General features: G+C 46.0%; 1 protein-coding gene across 6 annotated transcripts in view; it reads left to right on the top strand.

The window, feature by feature from the left end:
* GRAMD1C (GRAM domain containing 1C) overlaps window positions 1–24,299 on the top strand; it is a 145,865-nt gene that overhangs the window by 69,441 nt on the left and 52,125 nt on the right. For all 6 annotated transcript variants that reach the window (XM_072138944.1, XM_072138940.1, XM_072138942.1 and 3 more), the window contains 3 exons: window positions 11,808–11,911; window positions 12,329–12,424; window positions 16,289–16,369. In XM_072138944.1, the coding sequence (XP_071995045.1) occupies window positions 11,808–11,911; window positions 12,329–12,424; window positions 16,289–16,369 (281 nt within the window). The remainder of the gene's footprint in view (window positions 1–11,807; window positions 11,912–12,328; window positions 12,425–16,288; window positions 16,370–24,299) is intronic.

The raw sequence follows: 24,299 nt of genomic DNA, 5'->3' as shown, positions 1-24,299 counted from the left end.
ACTGGCTGTATACAGGATGTGTCTGGTAGTAGCCGGGCTGAGGTAGTACTGGCTGTATACAGGATGTGTCTGGTAGTAGCTGGGCCGAGGTAGTACTGGCTGTATACAGGATGTGTCTGGTAGTAGCTGGGCTGAGGTAGTACTGGCTGTATACAGGATGTGTCTGGTAGTAGCTGGGCTGAGGTAGTACTGGCTGTTTACAGGATGTGTCTGGTAGTAGCTGGGCTGAGGTAGTACTGGCTGTATACAGGATGTGTCTGGTAGTAGCCGGGCTGAGGTAGTACTGGCTGTATACAGGATGTGTCTGGTAGTAGCCGGGCTGAGGTAGTACTGGCTGTATACAGGATGTGTCTGGTAGTAGCCGGGCTGAGGTAGTACTGGCTGTATACAGGATGTGTCTGGTAGTAGCTGGGCTGAGGTAGTACTGACTGTTTGCATGATGTGTCTGGTAGTAGCCGGGCTGAGGTAGTACTGGCTGTATACAGGATGTGTCTGGTAGTAGCCGGGCTGAGGTAGTACTGGCTGTATATAGGATGTGTCTGGTAGTAGCCGGGCTGAGGTAGTACTGGCTGTATACAGGATGTGTCTGGTAGTACTGGCTGTTTACAGGATGTGTCTTGTAGTACTGGCTGTATACAGGATGTGTCTGGTAGTAGCTGGGCTGAGGTAGTACTGGCTGTATACAGGATGTGTCTGGTAGTAGCCGGGCTGAGGTAGTACTGGCTGTATACAGGATGTGTCTGGTAGTAGCTGGGCTGAGGTAGTACTGGCTGTATACAGGATGTGTCTGGTAGTAGCTGGGCTGAGGTAGTACTGGCTGTATACAGGATGTGTCTGGTAGTAGCCGGGCTGAGGTAGTACTGGTTGTATACAGGATGTGTCTGGTAGTACTGGCTGTATACAGGATGTGTCTGGTAGTACTGGCTGTATACAGTATGTGTCTGGTAGTAGCAGGGCTGAGGTAGTACTGGCTGTATACAGGATGTGTCTGGTAGTAGCTGGGATGAGGTAGTACTGGCTGTATACAGGATGTGTCTGGTAGTAGCTGGGCTGAGGTAGTACTGGCTGTATACAGGATGTGTCTGGTAGTATCTGGGCTGAGGTAGTACTGGCTGTATACAGGATGTGTCTGGTAGTAGCGGGGCTGAGGTAGTACTGGCTGTATACAGGATGTGTCTGGTAGTACTGGCTGTATACAGGATGTGTCTGGTAGTAGCTGGGCTGAGGTAGTACTGGCTGTATACAGGATGTGTCTGGTAGTACCTGGGCTGAGGTAGTACTGACTGTATACAGGATGTGTCTGGTAGTAGCTGGGCTGAGGTTGTACTGGCTGTATACAGGATGTGTCTGGTAGTACCTGGGATGAGGTAGTACTGGCTGTATACAGGATGTGTCTGGTAGTAGCTGGGCTGAGGTAGTACTGGCTGTATACAGGATGTGTCTGGTAGTATCTGGGCAGAGGTAGTACTGGCTGTATACAGGATGTGTCTGGTAGTAGCCGGGCTGAGGTAGTACTGGCTGTATACAGGATGTGTCTGGTAGTAGCCGGGCTGAGGTAGTACTGGCTGTATACAGGATGTGTCTGGTAGTAGCCGGGCTGAGGTAGTACTGGCTGTATACAGGATGTGTCTGGTAGTAGCCGGGCTGAGGTAGTACTGGCTGTATACAGGATGTGTCTGGTAGTAGCCGGGCTGAGGTAGTACTGGCTGTATACAGGATGTGTCTTGTAGTAGCCGGGCTGAGGTAGTACTGGCTGTATACAGGATGTGTCTGGTAGTAGGCGGGCTGAGGTAGTACTGGCTGTATACAGGATGTGTCTGGTAGTAGCCGGGCTGAGGTAGTACTGGCTGTATACAGGATGTGTCTGGTAGTAGCTGAGCTGAGGTAGTACTGGCTGTATATAGGATGTGTCTGGTAGTAGCCGGGCTGAGGTAGTACTGGCTGTATACAGGATGTGTCTGGTAGTACTGGCTGTATACAGGATGTGTCTGGTAGTAGCTGGGCTGAGGTAGTACTGGCTGTATACAGGATGTGTCTGGTAGTAGCCGGGCTGAGGTAGTACTGGCTGTATACAGGATGTGTCTGGTAGTAGCTGGGCTGAGGTTGTACTGGCTGTATACAGGATGTGTCTGGTAGTAGCTGGGCTGAGGTAGTACTGGCTGTATACAGGATGTGTCTGGTAGTAGTTGGGCTGAGGTAGTACTGGCTGTATACAGGATGTGTCTGGTAGTAGCCGGGCTGAGGTAGTACTGGCTGTATACAGGATGTGTCTGGTAGTAGCGGGGCTGAGGTAGTACTGGCTGTATACAGGATGTGTCTGGTAGTAGCCGGGCTGAGGTAGTACTGGCTGTATACAGGATGTGTCTGGTAGTAGCCGGGCTGAGGTAGTACTGGCTGTATACAGGATGTGTCTAGTAGTAGCTGGGCTGAGGTAGTACTGGCTGTATACAGGATGTGTCTGGTAGTAGCCGGGCTGAGGTAGTACTGGCTGTATACAGGATGTGTCTGGTAGTAGCAGGGCTGAGGTAGTACTGGCTGTATACAGGATGTGTCTGGTAGTAGCCGGGCTGAGGTAGTACTGGCTGTATACAGGATGTGTCTGGTAGTAGCTGGGCTGAGGTAGTACTGGCTGTATACAGGATGTGTCTGGTAGTACCTGGGCTGAGGTAGTACTGGCTGTATACAGGATGTGTCTGGTAGTAGCCGGGCTGAGGTAGTACTGGCTGTATACAGGATGTGTCTGGTAGTAGCTGGGCTGAGGTAGTACTGGCTGTATACAGGATGTGTCTGGTAGTAGCTGGGCTGAGGTAGTACTGGCTGTATACAGGATGTGTCTGGTAGTATCTGGGCTGAGGTAGTACTGGCTGTATATAGGATGTGTCTGGTAGTTTTGGCTGTATACAGGATGTGTCTGGTAGTAGCTGGGCTGAGTTAGTACTGGCTGTATACAGGATGTGTCTGGTAGTAGCTGGGCTGAGGTAGTACTGGCTGTATACAGGATGTGTCTGGTAGTAGCCGGGCTGAGGTAGTACTGGCTGTATACAGGATGTGTCTGGTAGTAGTTGGGCTGAGGTGGTACTGGCTGTATACAGGATGTGTCTGGTAGTAGCTGGGCTGAGGTAGTACTGGCTGTATACAGGATGTGTCTGGTAGTAGCCAGGCTGAGGTAGTACTGGCTGTATATAGGATGTGTCTGGTAGTAGCCGGGCTGAGGTAGTACTGGCTGTATACAGGATGTGTCTGGTAGTAGCTGGGCTGAGGTAGTACTGGCTGTATACAGGATGTGTCTGGTAGTAGCTGGGGAGAGGTAGTACTGGCTGTATACAGGATGTGTCTGGTAGTAGCTGGGCTGAGGTAGTACTGGCTGTATACAGGATGTGTCTGGTAGTACTGGCTGTATACAGGATGTGTCTGGTAGTAGCCGGGCTGAGGTAGTACTGGCTGTATACAGGATGTGTCTGGTAGTAGCCGGGCTGAGGTTGTACTGGCTGTATACAGGATGTGTCTGGTAGTAGCTGGGCTGAGGTAGTACTGGCTATATACAGGATGTGTCTGGTGGTAGCTGGGCTGAGGTAGTACTGGCTGTATATAGGATGTGTCTGGTAGTAGCTGGGCTGAGGTAGTACTGGCTGTATACAGGATGTGTCTGGTAGTAGCAGGGCTGAGGTATTACTGACTGTATACAGGATGTGTCTGGTAGTAGCCGGGCTGAAGTAGTACTGGCTGTATATAGGATGTGTCTGGTAGTAGCTGGGCTGAGGTAGTACTGGCTGTATACAGGATGTGTCTGGTAGTAGCCGGGCTGAGGTAGTACTGGCTGTATACAGGATGTGTCTGGTAGTAGCCGGGCTGAGGTAGTACTGGCTGTATACAGGATGTGTCTGGTAGTAGCCGGGCTGAGGTTGTACTGGCTGTATACAGGATGTGTCTGGTAGTAGCTGGGCTGAGGTAGTACTGGCTATATACAGGATGTGTCTGGTGGTAGCTGGGCTGAGGTAGTACTGGCTGTATACAGGATGTGTCTGGTAGTAGCCGGGCTGAGGTAGTACTGGCTGTATACAGGATGTGTCTGGTAGTAGCCGGGCTGAGGTAGTACTGGCTGTATACAGGATGTGTCTGGTAGTAGCTGGGCTGAGGTAGTACTGGCTGTATACAGGATGTGTCTGGTAGTATCTGGGCTGAGGTAGTACTGGCTGTATACAGGATGTGTCTGGTAGTAGCAGGGCTGAGGTAGTACTGGCTGTATACAGGATGTGTCTGGTAGTAGCTGGGCTGAGGTAGTACTGGCTGTATACAGGATGTGTCTGGTAGTAGCTGGGCTGAGGTAGTACTGGCTGTATATAGGATGTGTCTGGTAGTAGCTGGGCTGAGGTAGTACTGGCTGTATACAGGATGTGTCTGGTAGTAGCCGGGCTGAGGTAGTACTGGCTGTATACAGGATGTGTCTGGTAGTAGCCGGGCTGAGGTAGTACTGGCTGTATACAGGATGTGTCTGGTAGTAGCTGGGCTGAGGTAGTACTGGCTGTATATAGGATGTGTCTGGTAGTATCCGGGCTGAGGTAGTACTGGCTGTATATAGGATGTGTCTAGCTGGGCTGAGGTAGTACTGGCTGTATATAGGATGTGTCTGGTAGTAGCTGGGCTGAGGTAGTACTGGCTGTATACAGGATGTGTCTGGTAGTAGCTGGGCTGAGGTAGTACTGGCTGTATATAGGATGTGTCTGGTAGTAGCTGGGCTGAGGTAGTACTGGCTGTATACAGGATGTGTCTGGTAGTAGCCGGGCTGAGGTAGTACTGGCTGTATACAGGATGTGTCTGGTAGTAGCCAGGCTGAGGTAGTACTGGCTGTATACAGGATGTGTCTGGTAGTAGCTGGGCTGAGGTAGTACTGGCTGTATATAGGATGTGTCTGGTAGTAGCCGGGCTGAGGTAGTACTGGCTGTATATAGGATGTGTCTGGTAGTAGCTGGGCTGAGGTAGTACTGGCTGTATATAGGATGTGTCTGGTAGTAGCTGGGCTGAGGTAGTACTGGCTGTATACAGGATGTGTCTGGTAGTAGCAGGGCTGAGGTAGTACTGACTGTATACAGGATGTGTCTGGTAGTAGCCGGGCTGAGGTAGTACTGGCTGTATATAGGATGTGTCTGGTAGTAGCTGGGCTGAGGTAGTACTGGCTGTATACAGGATGTGTCTGGTAGTAGCCGGGCTGAGGTAGTACTGGCTGTATACAGGATGTGTCTGGTAGTAGCCGGGCTGAGGTAGTACTGGCTGTATACAGGATGTGTCTGGTAGTAGCCGGGCTGAGGTTGTACTGGCTGTATACAGGATGTGTCTGGTAGTAGCTGGGCTGAGGTAGTACTGGCTATATACAGGATGTGTCTGGTAGTAGCCGGGCTGAGGTAGTACTGGCTGTATACAGGATGTGTCTGGTAGTACTGGCTGTATACAGGATATGTCTGGTAGTAGCTGGGCTGAGGTAGTACTGGCTGTATACAGGATGTGTCCGGTAGTAGCTGGGCTGAGGTAGTACTGGCTGTATACAGGATGTGTCTGGTAGTAGCCGGGCTGAGGTAGTACTGGCTGTATACAGGATGTGTCTGGTAGTAGCCGGGCTGAGATAGTACTGGCTGTATACAGGATGTGTCTGGTAGTACCTGGGCTTAGGTAGTACTGGCTGTATACAGGATGTGTCTGGTAGTAGCTGGGCTGAGGTAGTACTGGCTGTATATAGGATGTGTCTGGTAGTAGCCGGGCTGAGGTAGTACTGGCTGTATATAGGATGTGTCTGGTAGTAGCTGGGCTGAGGTAGTACTGGCTGTATATAGGATGTGTCTGGTAGTAGCTGGGCAGAGGTAGTACTGGCTGTATACAGGATGTGTCTGGTAGTAGCAGGGCTGAGGTAGTACTGACTGTATACAGGATGTGTCTGGTAGTAGCCGGGCTGAGGTAGTACTGGCTGTATATAGGATGTGTCTGGTAGTAGCTGGGCTGAGGTAGTACTGGCTGTATACAGGATGTGTCTGGTAGTAGCCGGGCTGAGGTAGTACTGGCTGTATACAGGATGTGTCTGGTAGTAGCCGGGCTGAGGTTGTACTGGCTGTATACAGGATGTGTCTGGTAGTAGCTGGGCTGAGGTAGTACTGGCTATATACAGGATGTGTCTGGTGGTAGCTGGGCTGAGGTAGTACTGGCTGTATATAGGATGTGTCTGGTAGTAGCTGGGCTGAGGTAGTACTGGCTGTATACAGGATGTGTCTGGTAGTAGCAGGGCTGAGGTATTACTGACTGTATACAGGATGTGTCTGGTAGTAGCCGGGCTGAGGTAGTACTGGCTGTATATAGGATGTGTCTGGTAGTAGCTGGGCTGAGGTAGTACTGGCTGTATACAGGATGTGTCTGGTAGTAGCCGGGCTGAGGTAGTACTGGCTGTATACAGGATGTGTCTGGTAGTAGCCGGACTGAGGTAGTACTGGCTGTATACAGGATGTGTCTGGTAGTAGCCGGGCTGAGGTTGTACTGGCTGTATACATGATGTGTCTGGTAGTAGCCGGGCTGAGGTAGTACTGGCTGTATACAGGATGTGTCTGGTAGTAGCCGGGCTGAGGTAGTACTGGCTGTATACAGGATGTGTCTGGTAGTAGCTGGGCTGAGGTAGTACTGGCTGTACACAGGATGTGTCTGGTAGTAGCAGGGCTGAGGTAGTACTGGCTGTATACAGGATGTGTCTGGTAGTAGCTGGGCTGAGGTAGTACTGGCTGTATACAGGATGTGTCTGGTAGTAGCTGGGCTGAGGTAGTACTGGCTGTATACAGGATGTGTCTGGTAGTAGCCGGGCTGAGGTAGTACTGGCTGTATACAGGATGTGTCTGGTAGTAGCTGGGCTGAGGTAGTACTGGCTATATACAGGATGTGTCTGGTGGTAGCTGGGCTGAGGTAGTACTGGCTGTATACAGGATGTGTCTGGTAGTAGCCGGGCTGAGGTAGTACTGGCTGTATACAGGATGTGTCTGGTAGTAGCCGGGCTGAGGTAGTACTGGCTGTATACAGGATGTGTCTGGTAGTAGCTGGGCTGAGGTAGTACTGGCTGTATACAGGATGTGTCTGGTAGTAGATGGGCTGAGGTAGTACTGGCTGTATACAGGATGTGTCTGGTAGTAGCTGGGCTGAGGTAGTACTGGCTGTATACAGGATGTGTCTGGTAGTAGCTGGGCTGAGGTAGTACTGGCTGTATATAGGATGTGTCTGGTAGTAGCTGGGCTGAGGTAGTACTGGCTGTATACAGGATGTGTCTGGTAGTAGCCGGGCTGAGGTAGTACTGGCTGTATACAGGATGTGTCTGGTAGTAGCCGGGCTGAGGTAGTACTGGCTGTATACAGGATGTGTCTGGTAGTAGCTGGGCTGAGGTAGTACTGGCTGTATATAGGATGTGTCTGGTAGTAGCCGGGCTGAGGTAGTACTGGCTGTATATAGGATGTGTCTAGCTGGGCTGAGGTAGTACTGGCTGTATATAGGATGTGTCTGGTAGTAGCTGGGCTGAGGTAGTACTGGCTGTATACAGGATGTGTCTGGTAGTAGCTGGGCTGAGGTAGTACTGGCTGTATATAGGATGTGTCTGGTAGTAGCTGGGCTGAGGTAGTACTGGCTGTATACAGGATGTGTCTGGTAGTAGCCGGGCTGAGGTAGTACTGGCTGTATACAGGATGTGTCTGGTAGTAGCCGGGCTGAGGTAGTACTGGCTGTATACAGGATGTGTCTGGTAGTAGCTGGGCTGAGGTAGTACTGGCTGTATATAGGATGTGTCTGGTAGTAGCCGGGCTGAGGTAGTACTGGCTGTATATAGGATGTGTCTGGTAGTAGCTGGGCTGAGGTAGTACTGGCTGTATATAGGATGTGTCTGGTAGTAGCTGGGCTGAGGTAGTACTGGCTGTATACAGGATGTGTCTGGTAGTAGCAGGGCTGAGGTAGTACTGACTGTATACAGGATGTGTCTGGTAGTAGCCGGGCTGAGGTAGTACTGGCTGTATATAGGATGTGTCTGGTAGTAGCTGGGCTGAGGTAGTACTGGCTGTATACAGGATGTGTCTGGTAGTAGCCGGGCTGAGGTAGTACTGGCTGTATACAGGATGTGTCTGGTAGTAGCCTGGCTGAGGTAGTACTGGCTGTATACAGGATGTGTCTGGTAGTAGCCGGGCTGAGGTTGTACTGGCTGTATACAGGATGTGTCTGGTAGTAGCTGGGCTGAGGTAGTACTGGCTATATACAGGATGTGTCTGGTAGTAGCCGGGCTGAGGTAGTACTGGCTGTATACAGGATGTGTCTGGTAGTACTGGCTGTATACAGGATGTGTCTGGTAGTAGCCGGGCTGAGGTAGTACTGGCTGTATACAGGATGTGTCTGGTAGTAGCCGGGCTGAGGTAGTACTGGCTGTATATAGGATGTGTCTGGTAGTAGCTGGGCTGAGGTAGTACTGGCTGTATACAGGATGTGTCTGGTAGTAGCCGGGCTGAGGTAGTACTGGCTGTATACAGGATGTGTCTGGTAGTAGCCGGGCTGAGGTAGTACTGGCTGTATATAGGATGTGTCTGGTAGTAGCTGGGCTGAGGTAGTACTGGCTGTATACAGGATGTGTCTGGTAGTAGCCGGGCTGAGGTAGTACTGGCTGTATACAGGATGTGTCTGGTAGTAGCTGGGCTGAGGTAGTACTGGCTGTATACAGGATGTGTCTGGTAGTAGCCGGGCTTAGGTAGTACTGGCTGTATACAGGATGTGTCTGGTAGTAGCCGGGCTGAGGTAGTACTGGCTGTATACAGGATGTGTCTGGTAGAAGCCGGGCTGACGTAGTACTGGCTGTATACAGGATGTGTCTGGTAGTAGCCGGGCTGAGGTAGTACTGGCTGTATACAGGATGTGTCTGGTAGTAGCAGAGCTGAGGTAGTACTGGCTGTATACAGGATGTGTTTGGTAGTAGCTGGGCTGAGGTAGTACTGACTGTATACAGGATGTGTCTGGTAGCAGCTGGGCTGAGGTAGTACTGACTGTATACAGGATGTGTCTGGTAGTAGATGGGCTGAGGTAGTACTGGCTGTATACAGGATGTGTCTGGTAGTAGTAGGGCTGAGGTAGTACTGGCTGTATACAGGATGTGTCTGGTAGTAGCAGGGCTGAGGTAGTACTGGCTGTATACAGGATGTGTCTGGTAGTAGGCGGGCTGAGGTACTACTGGCTGTATACAGGATGTGTCTGGTAGTAGCCGGGCTGAGGTAGTACTGGCTGTATACAGGATGTGTCTGGTAGTAGCAGGGCTGAGGTAGTACTGGCTGTATACAGGATGTGTCTGGTAGTAGGCGGGCTGAGGTAGTACTGGCTGTATACAGGATGTGTCTGGTAGTAGCCGGGCTGTGGTAGTACTGGCTGTATACAGGATGTGTCTGGTAGTAGCCGGGCTGAGGTAGTACTGGCTGTATACAGGATGTGTCTGGTAGTAGCCGGGCTGTGGTAGTACTGGCTGTATACAGGATGTGTCTGGTAGTAGCCGGGCTGAGGTAGTACTGGCTGTATACAGGATGTGTCTGGTAGTAGCTGGGCTGAGGTAGTACTGGCTGTATACAGGATGTGTCTGGTAGTAGCCGGGCTGAGGTAGTACTGGCTGTATACAGGATGTGTCTGGTAGTAGCTGGGCTGAGGTAGTACTGACTGTTTACAGGATGTGTCTGGTAGTAGCTGGCCTGAGGTAGTACTGGCTGTATACAGGATGTGTCTGGTAGTAGCCGGGCTGAGGTAGTACTGGCTGTATACAGGATGTGTCTGGTAGTAGCTGGGCTGAGGTAGTACTGGCTGTATACAGGATGTGTCTGGTAGTAGCCGGGCTGAGGTAGTACTGGCTGTATATAGGATGTGTCTGGTAGTAGTAGGCTGAGGTTGTACTGGCTGTATACAGGATGTGTCTGGTAGTAGCTGGGCTGAGGTAGTACTGGCTGTATACAGGATGTGTCTGGTAGTAGCAGGGCTGAGGTAGTACTGGCTGTATACAGGATGTGTCTGGTAGTAGCTGGGCTGAGGTAGTACTGGCTGTATACCGGATGTGTCTGGTAGTAGCTGGGCTGAGGTAGTACTGACTGTATATAGGAGGTGTCTGGCAGTAGCTGGGCTGAGGTAGTACTGGCTGTATACAGGATGTGTCTGGTAGTAGCCGGGCTGAGGTAGTACTGGCTGTATACAGGATGTGTCTGGTAGTAGCCGGGCTGTGGTAGTTCTGGCTGTATACAGGATGTGTCTGGTAGTAGCTAGGCTGAGGTAGTACTGGCTGTATACAGGATGTGTCTGGTAGTAGGCGGGCTGAGGTAGTTCTGGCTGTATACAGGATGTGTCTGGTAGTAGCTGGGCTGAGGTAGTACTGGCTGTATACAGGATGTGTCTGGTAGTAGGCGGGCTGAGGTAGTTCTGGCTGTATACAGGATGTGTCTGGTAGTAGCCGGGCTGAGGTAGTACTGGCTGTATACAGGATGTGTCTGGTAGTAGCCGGGCTGAGGTAGTACTGGCTGTATATAGGATGTGTCTGGTAGTAGCCTGGCTGAGGTAGTACTGACTGTATACAGGATGTGTCTGGTAGTAGCCGGGCTGAGGTAGTACTGGCTGTATACAGGATGTGTCTGGTAGTAGCCGGGCTGTGGTAGTTCTGGCTGTATACAGGATGTGTCTGGTAGTAGCTAGGCTGAGGTAGTACTGGCTGTATACAGGATGTGTCTGGTAGTAGCTGGGCTGAGGTAGTACTGGCTGTATACAGGATGTGTCTGGTAGTAGCCGGGCTGAGGTAGTTCTGGCTGTATACAGGATGTGTCTGGTAGTAGCTGGGCTGAGGTAGTACTGGCTGTATACAGGATGTGTCTGGTAGTAGCCGGGCTGAGGTAGTACTGGCTGTATACAGGATGGGTCTGGTAGTAGCCGGGCTGAGGTAGTACTGGCTGTATACAGGATGTGTCTGGTAGTAGCCGGGCTGAGGTAGTACTGGCTGTATACAGGATGTGTCTGGTAGAAGCCGGGCTGAGGTAGTACTGGCTGTATACAGGATGTGTCTGGTAGTAGCCGGGCTGAGGTAGTACTGGCTGTATACAGGATGTGTCTGGTAGTAGCCGGGCTGAGGTAGTACTGGCTGTATACAGGATGTGTCTGGTAGTAGCCGGGCTGAGGTAGTACTTGCTGTATACAGGATGAGTCTGGTAGTAGCTGGGCTGAGGTAGTACTGGCTGTATACAGGATGTGTCTGGTAGAAGCCGGGCTGAGGTAGTACTGGCTGTATACAGGATGTGTCTGGTAGTAGCCGGGCTGAGGTAGTACTGGCTGTATACAGAATGTGTCTGGTAGTAGCCGGGCTGAGGTAGTACTGGCTGTATACAGGATGTGTCTGGTAGTAGCCGGGCTGAGGTAGTACTGGCTGTATACAGTATGTGTCTGGTAGTAGCTGGGCTGAGGTAGTACTGGCTGTATACAGGATGTGTCTGGTAGTAGCCGGGCTGAGGTTGTACTGGCTGTATACAGGATGTGTCTGGTAGTAGCCGGGCTGAGGTAGTACTGGCTGTATACAGGATGTGTCTGGTAGTAGCCGGGCTGAGGTAGTACTGGCTGTATACAGGATGTGTCTGGTAGTAGCCGGGCTGAGGTAGTACTGGCTGTATACAGGACCGGATACATATTAAACAATAATCATGAACATTCAAATATTATAATTACCCAGATTCCAAAACTAGTATGCAAGTTGGCTGGGGGTCATCTACTTCACCTCCCTGTACATAACCTTTGATTCCTTCCAGATTACGCCTGTGCCCTCCAGAAGGATATCCTACTCCAGGGACGCCTCTACCTCTCCGAGAGCTGGATCTGTTTCCATAGCAACATCTTCCGATGGGAAACTTCGGTAAAACCCACAGCCTTGTGACCGATATATTCATATACAAGTGTGTGTGTTAGTGGAGGTATATAGAGATGACCTCCACCTGACCCAGACATAACCCGGACATGTTGTGTCATGTGCCGCAGAGCAGCCAATCAGGCAGCTCTATGCCCCTCGCGACTCAGCATGGCTTTGATTGGCCAGTTGGACACCCCTGGACAATCCCAGAGGACCAGACATGGTTGGATCATCAGGGCTTTCTTCATAATTACAACGGGGCAGAACCATCTATATACCCCTTGCATTTGTGCTGCCACAGGGTAATATTGCAATGGTGGGCGTGGCATGAAAATTAGAGGAGGGGCTTCTGTTTCCCTTATTTTGCCTTCATAAAGTGAATGAATCGAAATTTATACCAGTTCTACAACATCATCCCCACAGATATGTATATCACTAAGAGAGGTCACCTCCATGACCAAGGAGAAGACGGCCCGACTCATCCCCAACGCCATCCAGATCAGCACAGAGAACGAGAAGGTAATGGACATAGGGGCAGTATTATAGCAGTTATATTCTTGTACATAGGGGCAGTATTATAGTAGTTATATTCCTGTACATAGGAGGCAGTATTATAGTAGTTATATTCTTGTACATAGTGTGCAGTATTATAGTAGTTATATTCTTGTACATAGGGTGCAGTATTATAGTAGATATATTCTTGTACATAGGGGGCAGTATTATAGTAGTTATATTCCTGTACATAGGGGGCAGTATTATAGTAGTTATATTACTGTACATAGGGGGCAGTATTATAGTAGTTATATTCTTGTACATAGGAGGCAGTATTATAGTAGTTATATTCTTGTACATAGGGGGCAGTATTATAGTAGTTATATTCTTGTACATAGGGGGCAGTATTATAGTAGTTATATTCCTGTACATAGGGGGCAGTATTATAGTAGTTATATTCTTGTACATAGGGGGCAGTATTATAGTAGTTATATTCTTGTACATAGGGGGCAGTATTATAGTAGTTATATTCCTGTATATAGGGGGGCAGTATTATAGTAGTTATATTCCTGTACATAGGGGGCAGTATTATAGTAGTTATATTCTTGTACATAGGGGGCAGTATTATAGTAGTTATATTCCTGTACATAGGGGGCAGTATTATAGTAGTTATATTCCTGTACATAGGAGGCAGTATTATAGTAGTTATATTCTTGTACATAGGGGGCAATATTATTGTAGTTATATTCTTTTACATAGGGGGCAGTATTATAGTAGTTATATTCCTGTACATAGGGGGCAGTATTATAGTAGTTATATTCCTGTACATAGTGGGCAGTATTATAGTAGTTATATTCCTGTACACAGGGGGGCAGTATTATAGTAGTTATATTCCTGTACATAGGGGGCAGTATTATAGTAGTTATATTCCTGTACATAGGGGGCAGTATTATAGTAGTTATATTCCTGTACATATGGGGCAGTATTATAGTAGTTATATTCTTGTACATAGGGGGCAGTATTATAGTAGTTATATTCCTGTACATAGGGGGCAGTATTATAGTAGTTATATTCCTGTACATAGGGGATAGTATTATAGTAGTTATATTCCTGTACATAGCGGGCAGTATTATAGTAGTTATATTCTTGTAGATTGGGGGTAGTATTATAGTAGTTATATTCTTGTACATAGGGGCAGTATTATAGTAGTTATATTCTTGTACATAGGGGGCAGTATTATAGTAGTTATATTCCTGTACATAGGGGGCAGTATTATAGTAGTTATATTCTTGTACATAGGGGCAGTATTATAGTAGTTATATTCCTGTACATAGGGGGCAGTATTATAGTAGTTATATTCCTGTACATAGTGGGCAGTATTATAGTAGTTATATTCCTGTACATAGGGGATAGTATTATAGTAGTTATATTCCTGTACATAGCGGGCAGTATTATAGTAGTTATATTCTTGTAGATTGGGGGTAGTATTATAGTAGTTATATTCTTGTACATAGGGGCAGTATTATAGTAGTTATATTCTGGTACATAGGGGCAGTATTATAGTAGTTATATTCTTGTACATAGGGGGCAGTATTATAGTAGTTATATTCTTGTACATAGGGGCAGTATTATAGTAGTTATATTCCTGTACATAGGGGGCAGTATTATAGTAGTTATATTCCTGTACATAGTGGGCAGTATTATAGTAGTTATATTCCTGTACATAGGAGACAGTATTATAGTAGTTATATTCCTGTACATAGGGGGCAGTAATATAGTAGTTATATTCTTGTACATAGGGGGCAGTATTATAGTAGTTATATTCTTTTACATAGGGGGCAGTATTATAGTAGTTATATTCCTGTACATAGGGGGCAGTATTATAGTAGTTATATTCCTGTACATAGGAGGCAGTATTATAGTAGTTATATTCTTGTACATAGGGGGCAGTATTATAGTAGTTATATTCTTTTACATAGGGGGCAGTATTATAGTAGTTATATTCCTGTACATAGGGGGCAGTATTATAGTAGTTATATTCCTGTACATAGGGAGCAGTATTATAGTAGTTATTTCCCTGTACATAGGGGGCAGTATTATAGTAGTTATATTCTTGTACATAGGGGACAGTATTATAGTAGTTATATTCCTGTACATAGGGGCAGTATTATAGTAGTTATATTCTTGTACATAGGGGGCAGTATTATAGTAGTTATATTCTTGTCCTTGGGGCAGTATTATAGTAGTTATATTCCTGTACATAGGGGGCAGTATTATAGTAGTTATATTCCTGTACATAGAGAGCAGTATTATAGTAGTTATATTCCTGTACATAGGAGGCAGTATTATAGTAGTTATATTCCTGTACATAGGGGGCAGTAATATAGTAGTTATATTCTTGTACATAGGGGGCAGTATTATAGTAGTTATATTCTTTTACATAGGGGGCAGTATTATAGTAGTTATATTCCTGTACATAGGGGGCAGTATTATAGTAGTTATATTCCTGTACATAGGAGGCAGTATTATAGTAGTTATATTCTTGTACATAGGGGGCAGTATTATAGTAGTTATATTCTTTTACATAGGGGGCAGTATTATAGTAGTTATATTCATGTACATAGGAGGCAGTATTATAGTAGTTATATTCCTGTACATAGGGAGCAGTATTATAGTAGTTATATCCCTGTACATAGGGGGCAGTATTATAGTAGTTGTATTCTTGTACATAGGGGACAGTATTATAGTAGTTATATTCCTGTACATAGGGGCAGTATTATAGTAGTTATATTCTTGTACACAGGGGGCAGTATTATAGTAGTTATATTCCTGTACATAGGGGGCAGTATTATAGTAGTTATATTCCTGTACATAGGAGCAGTATTATAGTAGTTATATTCCTGTACATAGGGGGCAGTATTATAGTAGTTATATTCTTGTACATAGGGGGCAGTATTATAGTAGTTATATTCCTGTACATAGGAGGCAGTATTATAGTAGTTATATTCCTGTACATAGGAGGCAGTATTATAGTAGTTATATTCCTGTACATAGGGAGCAGTATTATAGTAGTTATATTCCTGTACATAGGGGGCAGTATTATAGTAGTTATATTCCTGTACATAGGGGGCAGTATTATAGTAGTTATATTCCTGTACATAGGGGGCAGTATTATAGTAGTTATATTCCTGTACATAGGGGGCAGTATTATAGTAGTTATATTCTTGTACATAGGGAGCAGTATTATAGTAGTTATATTCCTGTACATAGGGGGCAGTATTATAGTAGTTATATTCCTGTACATAGGGGGCAGTATTATAGTAGTGATATCCCTGTACATAGGGGGCAGTATTATAGTAGATATATTCTTGTACATAGGGGGCAGTATTATAGTAGTTATACTCCTGTACATAGGGGGCAGTATTATAGTAGTTATATTCTTGTACATAGGGGGCAGTATTATAGTAGTTATATTCTTGTACATAGGGGGCAGTATTATAGTAGTTATATTCTTGTACATTGGGGGCAGTATTATAGTAGTTATATTCCTGTACATAGGGGGCAGTATTATAGTAGTTATATTCTTGTACATAGGGGGCAGTATTATAGTAGTTATATTCCTGTACATAGGGGGCAGTATTATAGTAGTTATATTCTTGTACATAGGGGGCAGTATTATAGTAGTTATATTCTTGTACATAGGGGGCAGTATTATAGTAGTTATATTCTTGTACATAGGGGGCAGTATTATAGTAGTTATATTCTTGTACATAGGGGGCAGTATTATAGTAGTTATATTCTTGTACATTGGGGGCAGTATTATAGTAGTTATATTCTTGTACATAAGGGGCAGTATTATAAGTACAGTAATTATACATTGTTTTTCTTCAGTTTTTTTTCACATCATTTGCTGCAAGAGACAAAAGTTTCCTGAACATGTTCCGTACGTGGCAGAATGTTCTCCTGGAGAAGGTTTGGCAATTTCTCTGAATATTTGATGTCCTTATATCTTATATCATCTGGTGATCAGCATTGGCCACCATAGAACTGGATCCTCCCTTTTATCACCAAGCATATATCTTCTATGTCCTCACAGGGTGTCATCTCTGTGGCAGAGGGTGTATTAGATACTTCTTAGATTTAAGGAGCTGTAACTTCAGATCACTGGCACCTAGAATGTCAGTTTTCTTCTAAGTAGGGAAAATCTCCTCTTTCATATGAATATTGTGTTTCTAGGTGGCAGGGATCTAGAGATATTTACATTTAACCCCTTACTGATATGTGAGCCCTCTCCATACAAGGTGCTAACTCTTTGACCGCCGTCGGTGAAGCAGTCATAAAGCTAGGGGGCTAGCATCTTGGCTTAGATTGTTTCTTCATGTGACCTCGATAAGGAGTGACTATCTGTCGCCACAACAGCCTTGGGTCTTTATAAGATCCGGGGCTTTGTAGTTTCATAGCGTCTATTACAATGTGCCAATGGCACATTGTAAAAGATGATGTGTAAAATCCTCATATACTACCATAATGAAGTATGGCAATATATGGTAACATGAATCAGACAACCTCGGGTTAGAAGACCTAGGGCCTGAAAAAAACATTTTAAACTTTTTTTAAAAAAACCCTAAACAGTCTAATCACCCGCGTTCTCTAGAACTGATATAAAATTAAATAAATTGAAAAAGTGATAGACATGTGTCGGTATCGCCGCGCCCCAAAATGTCTGATCAATCCAAATATAGTAACAGTTATTCTCAGCGTTCAACCCCCTAATGGATAATAGCGTCCAAATGTTGGAAACCTTACTCTTTCACCATTTTGCCACATATAAACATTTCAATAAAAACTGATCAATAGGTCGTACAGTCCCCAAAATGGTAGCAAAAAAAAAAAAAACCTCGGCGCCTCCCACTTAAATTGACACCTCTCACAGCTCCGTACACCGAAGTATGAAAAAATGATTAGCTCCGGAAGACAATTTTCTTTTGTACAGAAGGTTTTTATTTATTTTTTTAATGTACAGGCGGTCCCCTACTTAAGGACACCCGACTTACAGACAACCCATAGTTACAGACTGACCCCTCTTGTGACCTCTCTGCCCCCTGTGACCTCTGATGACCTCTCTGCCCCCTGTGACCTCTGGTGACTTCTCTGGATGTTACTATAGTCCCAGGCTGCAATGATCAGCTGTAAGGTGTCTGTACTGAAGCTTTATGGATAATCCTTAGTCCCATTACAGCAAAAAATTTGAAACTCCGATTGTCACTGGGACAAAAGAAAAAAAATTGTCTAGAGCTTCAATTATAAAATATACAGTTTCGACCTACATACAAATTCAACTCAAGAACAAACCTCCGGACCCTATCTTGTATGTAACCCGGGGACTGCCTGTATTTAAACACAATAAAACATATAGAAATGTAGCATCTCCAGGACCGTAAAAACCAAGCCCACAAACAAATGGCGCAAATTTATCACCAATTTCACTGTATTTGAAATGTTTTCCCGCTTCCCAGTAACACATCGCGGATTATTAGGCACCGTCTCTATGAAGTGTAATTTGATACAAAGAAAACAAGCCCTCGCACAGCTCTGTACATGGGAGAATAAAAAAAGATTTTTGAAGGTGGGGAATGAAAAATGGAAACGCAAAAATGAAAAAGGGCCTCGGCGTTAAGGAGTTACAGTGACAATTTCAGGTGCAATTAGTATATATTCTGTATATGAATAACTTGTGTCACAAAGTTGCATGAGGGTGGCACCGGCTGCCAACTGATAATCCAAACAAATGCAATCGCCTGGTCGTCTGCTTTCAAAAAATCTATAGTTTTAAGGACCTTTACTTTTGAATGTGTTTAATCTGAAAAGCAAAATCTCCAGAAACTTTCAGAAGGGTTAAAATCTGTTCTATTTCCTGGGGGATGATGAAGAGTGCCCCCCCCCCCCACCCTGAATAATTTGATTGGCCGGGGTCTGGCAGCACTGGCTGATCGGTGCACATAATGAATCCATTGGAGGCTGAATGTAATGGAAGCATGACAAGGATTTTTGGGAATGATAAAGTAGGGAATTTTTCTGTTAGTTTCTGAATTTTTAGTTAACTGCCACAATATGGCGCTGTCACCCAGTGACCTCCTGACATCTGGAGCTGAACTGCCAAGAAACCTCAGTCCGACACAAACGATGATTTCTTTTGCAGAAGACGCGGATCTTACTGATGTTTCGTATTCTTTAAGTTTAGTGATTATTATAATTCTGCTGCCAATTTCTTTCTTATTTCCTATTTAAAGGTTTAGTGAGTGTATATATCAGCAAAGGATAGCCGTCCCCCACTGCTGACATCACAGACACAAGGGGGCGCTATTATAATACTATAATACTACATCTCACACATAGACCCTGTAACCTCTAGGATGACTCCCCGGTACATGACCAGGACTGTACACAAGGGGGCGCTATTATAATACTATAATACTACATCTCACACATAGACCCTGTAACCTCTAGGATGACTCCCCGGTACATGACCAGGGCTGTACACAAGGGGGCGCTATTATAATACTATAATACTACATCTCACACATAGACCCTGTAACCTCTAGGATGACTCCCCGGTACATGACCAGGCTGTACACAAGGGGGCGCTATTATAATACTATAATACTACATCTCACACATAGACCCTGTAACCTCTAGGATGACTCCCCGGTACATGACCAGGGCTGTACACAAGGGGGCGCTATTATAATACTATAATACTACATCTCACACATAGACCCTGTAACCTCTAGGATGACTGCCCGGTACATGACCAGGCTGTACACAAGGGGGCGCTATTATAATACTATAATACTACATCTCACACATAGACCCTGTAACCTCTAGGATGACTCCCGGTACATGACCAGGGCTGTACACAAGGGGGCGCTATTATAATACTATAATACTACATCTCACACATAGACCCTGTAACCTCTAGGATGACTGCCCGGTACATGACCAGGGCTGTACACAAGGGGGCGCTATTATAATACTATAATACTACATCTCACACATAACACCCTGTAACCTCTAGGATGACTCCCCGGTACATGACCAGGGCTGTACACAAGGGGGCGCTATTATAATACTATAATACTACATCTCACACATAGACCCTGTAACCTCTAGGATGACTCCCCGGTACATGACCAGGGCTGTACACAAGGGGGCACTATTATAATACTATAATACTACATCTCACACATAGACCCTGTAACCTCTAGGATGACTCCCCGGTACATGACCAGGGCTGTACACAAGGGGGCGCTATTATAATACTATAATACTACATCTCACACATAGACCCTGTAACCTCTAGGATGACTGCCCGGTACATGACCAGGGCTGTACACAAGGGGGCGCTATTATAATACTATAATACTACATCTCACACATAACACCCTGTAACCTCTAGGATGACTCCCCGGTACATGACCAGGCTGTACACAAGGGGGCGCTATTATAATACTATAATACTACATCTCACACATAACACCCTGTAACCTCTAGGATGACTCCCCGGTACATGACCAGGCTGTACACAAGGGGGCGCTATTATAATACTATAATACTACATCTCACACATAGACCCTGTAACCTCTAGGATGACTGCCCGGTACATGACCAGGGCTGTACACAAGGGGGAGCTATTATAATACTATAATACTACATCTCACACATAACACCCTGTAACCTCTAGGATGACTCCCCGGTACATGACCAGGGCTGTACACAAGGGGGCGCTATTATAATACTATAATACTACATCTCACACATAACACCCTGTAACCTCTAGGATGACTCCCCGGTACATGACCAGGGCTGTACACAAGGGGGCGCTATTATAATACTATAATACTACATCTCACACATAACACCCTGTAACCTCTAGGATGACTCCCCGGTACATGACCAGGCTGTACACAAGGGGGCGCTATTATAATACTATAATACTACATCTCACACATAACACCCTGTAACCTCTAGGATGACTCCCCGGTACATGACCAGGCTGTACACAAGGGGGCGCTATTATAATACTATAATACTACATCTCACACATAACACCCTGTAACCTCTAGGATGACTGCCCGGTACATGACCAGGCTGTACACAAGGGGGCGCTATTATAATACTATAATACTACATCTCACACATAGACCCTGTAACCTCTAGGATGACTGCCCGGTACATGACCAGGGCTGTACACAAGGGGGAGCTATTATAATACTATAATACTACATCTCACACATAACACCCTGTAACCTCTAGGATGACTCCCCGGTACATGACCAGGGCTGTACACAAGGGGGCGCTATTATAATACTATAATACTACATCTCACACATAACACCCTGTAACCTCTAGGATGACTCCCCGGTACATGACCAGGGCTGTACACAAGGGGGCGCTATTATAATACTATAATACTACATCTCACACATAACACCCTGTAACCTCTAGGATGACTCCCCGGTACATGACCAGGCTGTACACAAGGGGGCGCTATTATAATACTATAATACTACATCTCACACATACACCCTGTAACCTCTAGGATGACTCCCCGGTACATGACCAGGGCTGTACACAAGGGGGCGCTATTATAATACTATAATACTACATCTCACACATAGACCCTGTAACCTCTAGGATGACTGCCCGGTACATGACCAGGGCTGTACACAAGGGGGCGCTATTATAATACTACAATACTACATCTCACACATAACACCCTGTAACCTCTAGGACAGTGATGGCTAACCTATGGCACTGGTGCCAGAGGTGGCACTCAGAGCCCTTTCTGTGGGCACTCAGGCCATCACCAGAGATGACTCCAGGTATCTTCCTGCAGTCCCAGACAGTCCAGGACTTGTTGTGCACAGAGCTATATTAAAGTGACAGCTCTACCTGGGACTATTTTCTGCATTATTGGTGTCCTCAGGTGCTGGTATCAATGAAAGCTGTGACAGAGAAGGGAGTATTAATCACAAATTAAATTTCTGTGTTGGCACTTTGCGATAAATAAGCAGGTCTTTGTTGTAGTTTGGGCACTCGGTCTCTAAAAGGTTCGCCATCACTGCTCTAGGATGACTGCCCGGTACATAACCAGGGCTGTACACAAGGGGGCGCTATTATAATACTATAATACTACATCTCACACATAGACCCTGTAACCTCTAGGATGACTCCCCGGTACATAACCAGGGCTGTACACAAGGGGGCGCTATTATAATACTATAATACTACATCTCACACATAACACCCTGTAACCTCTAGGATGACTGCCCGGTACATGACCAGGCTGTACACAAGGGGGCGCTATTATAATACTATAATACTACATCTCACACATAGACCCCGTAACCTCTAGGATGACTGCCCGGTACATGACCAGGGCTGTACACAAGGGGGCGCTATTATAATACTATAATACTACATCTCACACATAGACCCTGTAACCTCTAGGATGACTCCCCGGTACATGACCAGGGCTGTACACAAGGGGGCGCTATTATAATACTATAATACTACATCTCACACATAACACCCTGTAACCTCTAGGATGACTGCCCGGTACATGACCAGGGCTGTACACAAGGGGGCGCTATTATAATACTATAATACTACATCTCACACATAGACCCCGTAACCTCTAGGATGACTGCCCGGTACATGGCCAGGGCTGTACACAAGGGGGCGCTATTATAATACTATAATACTACATCTCACACATAACACCCTGTAACCTCTAGGATGACTCCCCGGTACATGACCAGGGCTGTACACAAGGGGGCGCTATTATAATACTATAATACTACATCTCACACATAGACCCTGTAACCTCTAGGATGACTCCCCGGTACATGACCAGGCTGTACACAAGGGGGCGCTATTATAATACTATAATACTACATCTCACACATAACACCCTGTAACCTCTAGGATGACTGCCCGGTACATGACCAGGCTGTACACAAGGGGGCGCTATTATAATACTATAATACTACATCTCACACATAGACCCTGTAACCTCTAGGATGACTCCCCGGTACATGGCCAGGGCTGTACACAAGGGGGCGCTATTATAATACTATAATACTACATCTCACACATAACACCCTGTAACCTCTAGGATGACTCCCGGTACATGACCAGGGCTGTACACAAGGGGGCGCTATTATAATACTATAATACTACATCTCACACATAGACCCTGTAACCTCTAGGATGACTCCCCGGTACATGACCAGGGCTGTACACAAGGGGGCGCTATTATAATACTATAATACTACATCTCACACATAACACCCTGTAACCTCTAGGATGACTGCCCGGTACATGACCAGGCTGTACACAAGGGGGCGCTATTATAATACTATAATACTACATCTCACACATAACACCCTGTAACCTCTAGGATGACTCCCCGGTACATGACCAGGCTGTACACAAGGGGGCGCTATTATAATACTATAATACTACATCTCACACATAGACCCTGTAACCTCTAGGATGACTCCCCGGTACATGGCCAGGGCTGTACACAAGGGGGCGCTATTATAATACTATAATACTACATCTCACACATAACACCCTGTAACCTCTAGGATGACTCCCCGGTACATGACCAGGCTGTACACAAGGGGGCGCTATTATAATACTATAATACTACATCTCACACATAACACCCTGTAACCTCTAGGATGACTCCCCGGTACATGACCAGGCTGTACACAAGGGGGCGCTATTATAATACTATAATACTACATCTCACACATAGACCCTGTAACCTCTAGGATGACTGCCCGGTACATGACCAGGGCTGTACACAAGGGGGAGCTATTATAATACTATAATACTACATCTCACACATAACACCCTGTAACCTCTAGGATGACTCCCCGGTACATGACCAGGGCTGTACACAAGGGGGCGCTATTATAATACTATAATACTACATCTCACACATAGACCCCGTAACCTCTAGGATGACTCCCCGGTACATGACCAGGCTGTACACAAGGGGGCGCTATTATAATACTATAATACTACATCTCACACATAGACCCTGTAACCTCTAGGATGACTGCCCGGTACATGACCAGGGCTGTACACAAGGGGGAGCTATTATAATACTATAATACTACATCTCACACATAACACCCTGTAACCTCTAGGATGACTCCCCGGTACATGACCAGGGCTGTACACAAGGGGGCGCTATTATAATACTATAATACTACATCTCACACATAGACCCTGTAACCTCTAGGATGACTGCCCGGTACATGACCAGGGCTGTACACAAGGGGGCGCTATTATAATACTATAATACTACATCTCACACATAACACCCTGTAACCTCTAGGATGACTCCCCGGTACATGACCAGGGCTGTACACAAGGGGGCGCTATTATAATACTATAATACTACATCTCACACATAGACCCTGTAACCTCTAGGATGACTCCCGGTACATGACCAGGCTGTACACAAGGGGGCGCTATTATAATACTATAATACTACATCTCACACATAGACCCTGTAACCTCTAGGATGACTCCCCGGTACATGACCAGGCTGTACACAAGGGGGCGCTATTATAATACTATAATACTACATCTCACACATAACACCCTGTAACCTCTAGGATGACTCCCCGGTACATGACCAGGCTGTACACAAGGGGGCGCTATTATAATACTATAATACTACATCTCACACATAACACCCTGTAACCTCTAGGATGACTCCCCGGTACATGACCAGGGCTGTACACAAGGGGGCGCTATTATAATACTATAATACTACATCTCACACATAGACCCCGTAACCTCTAGGATGACTCCCGGTACA

The sequence above is a fragment of the Engystomops pustulosus genome, chromosome 2, assembly GCF_040894005.1.
Source record: "Engystomops pustulosus chromosome 2, aEngPut4.maternal, whole genome shotgun sequence".
Classification (NCBI taxonomy): Eukaryota; Metazoa; Chordata; class Amphibia; order Anura; family Leptodactylidae; genus Engystomops; species Engystomops pustulosus.
Note: the sequence above shows the minus strand (reverse complement) of the source record. Positions and strands in the feature narration are given on the sequence as shown.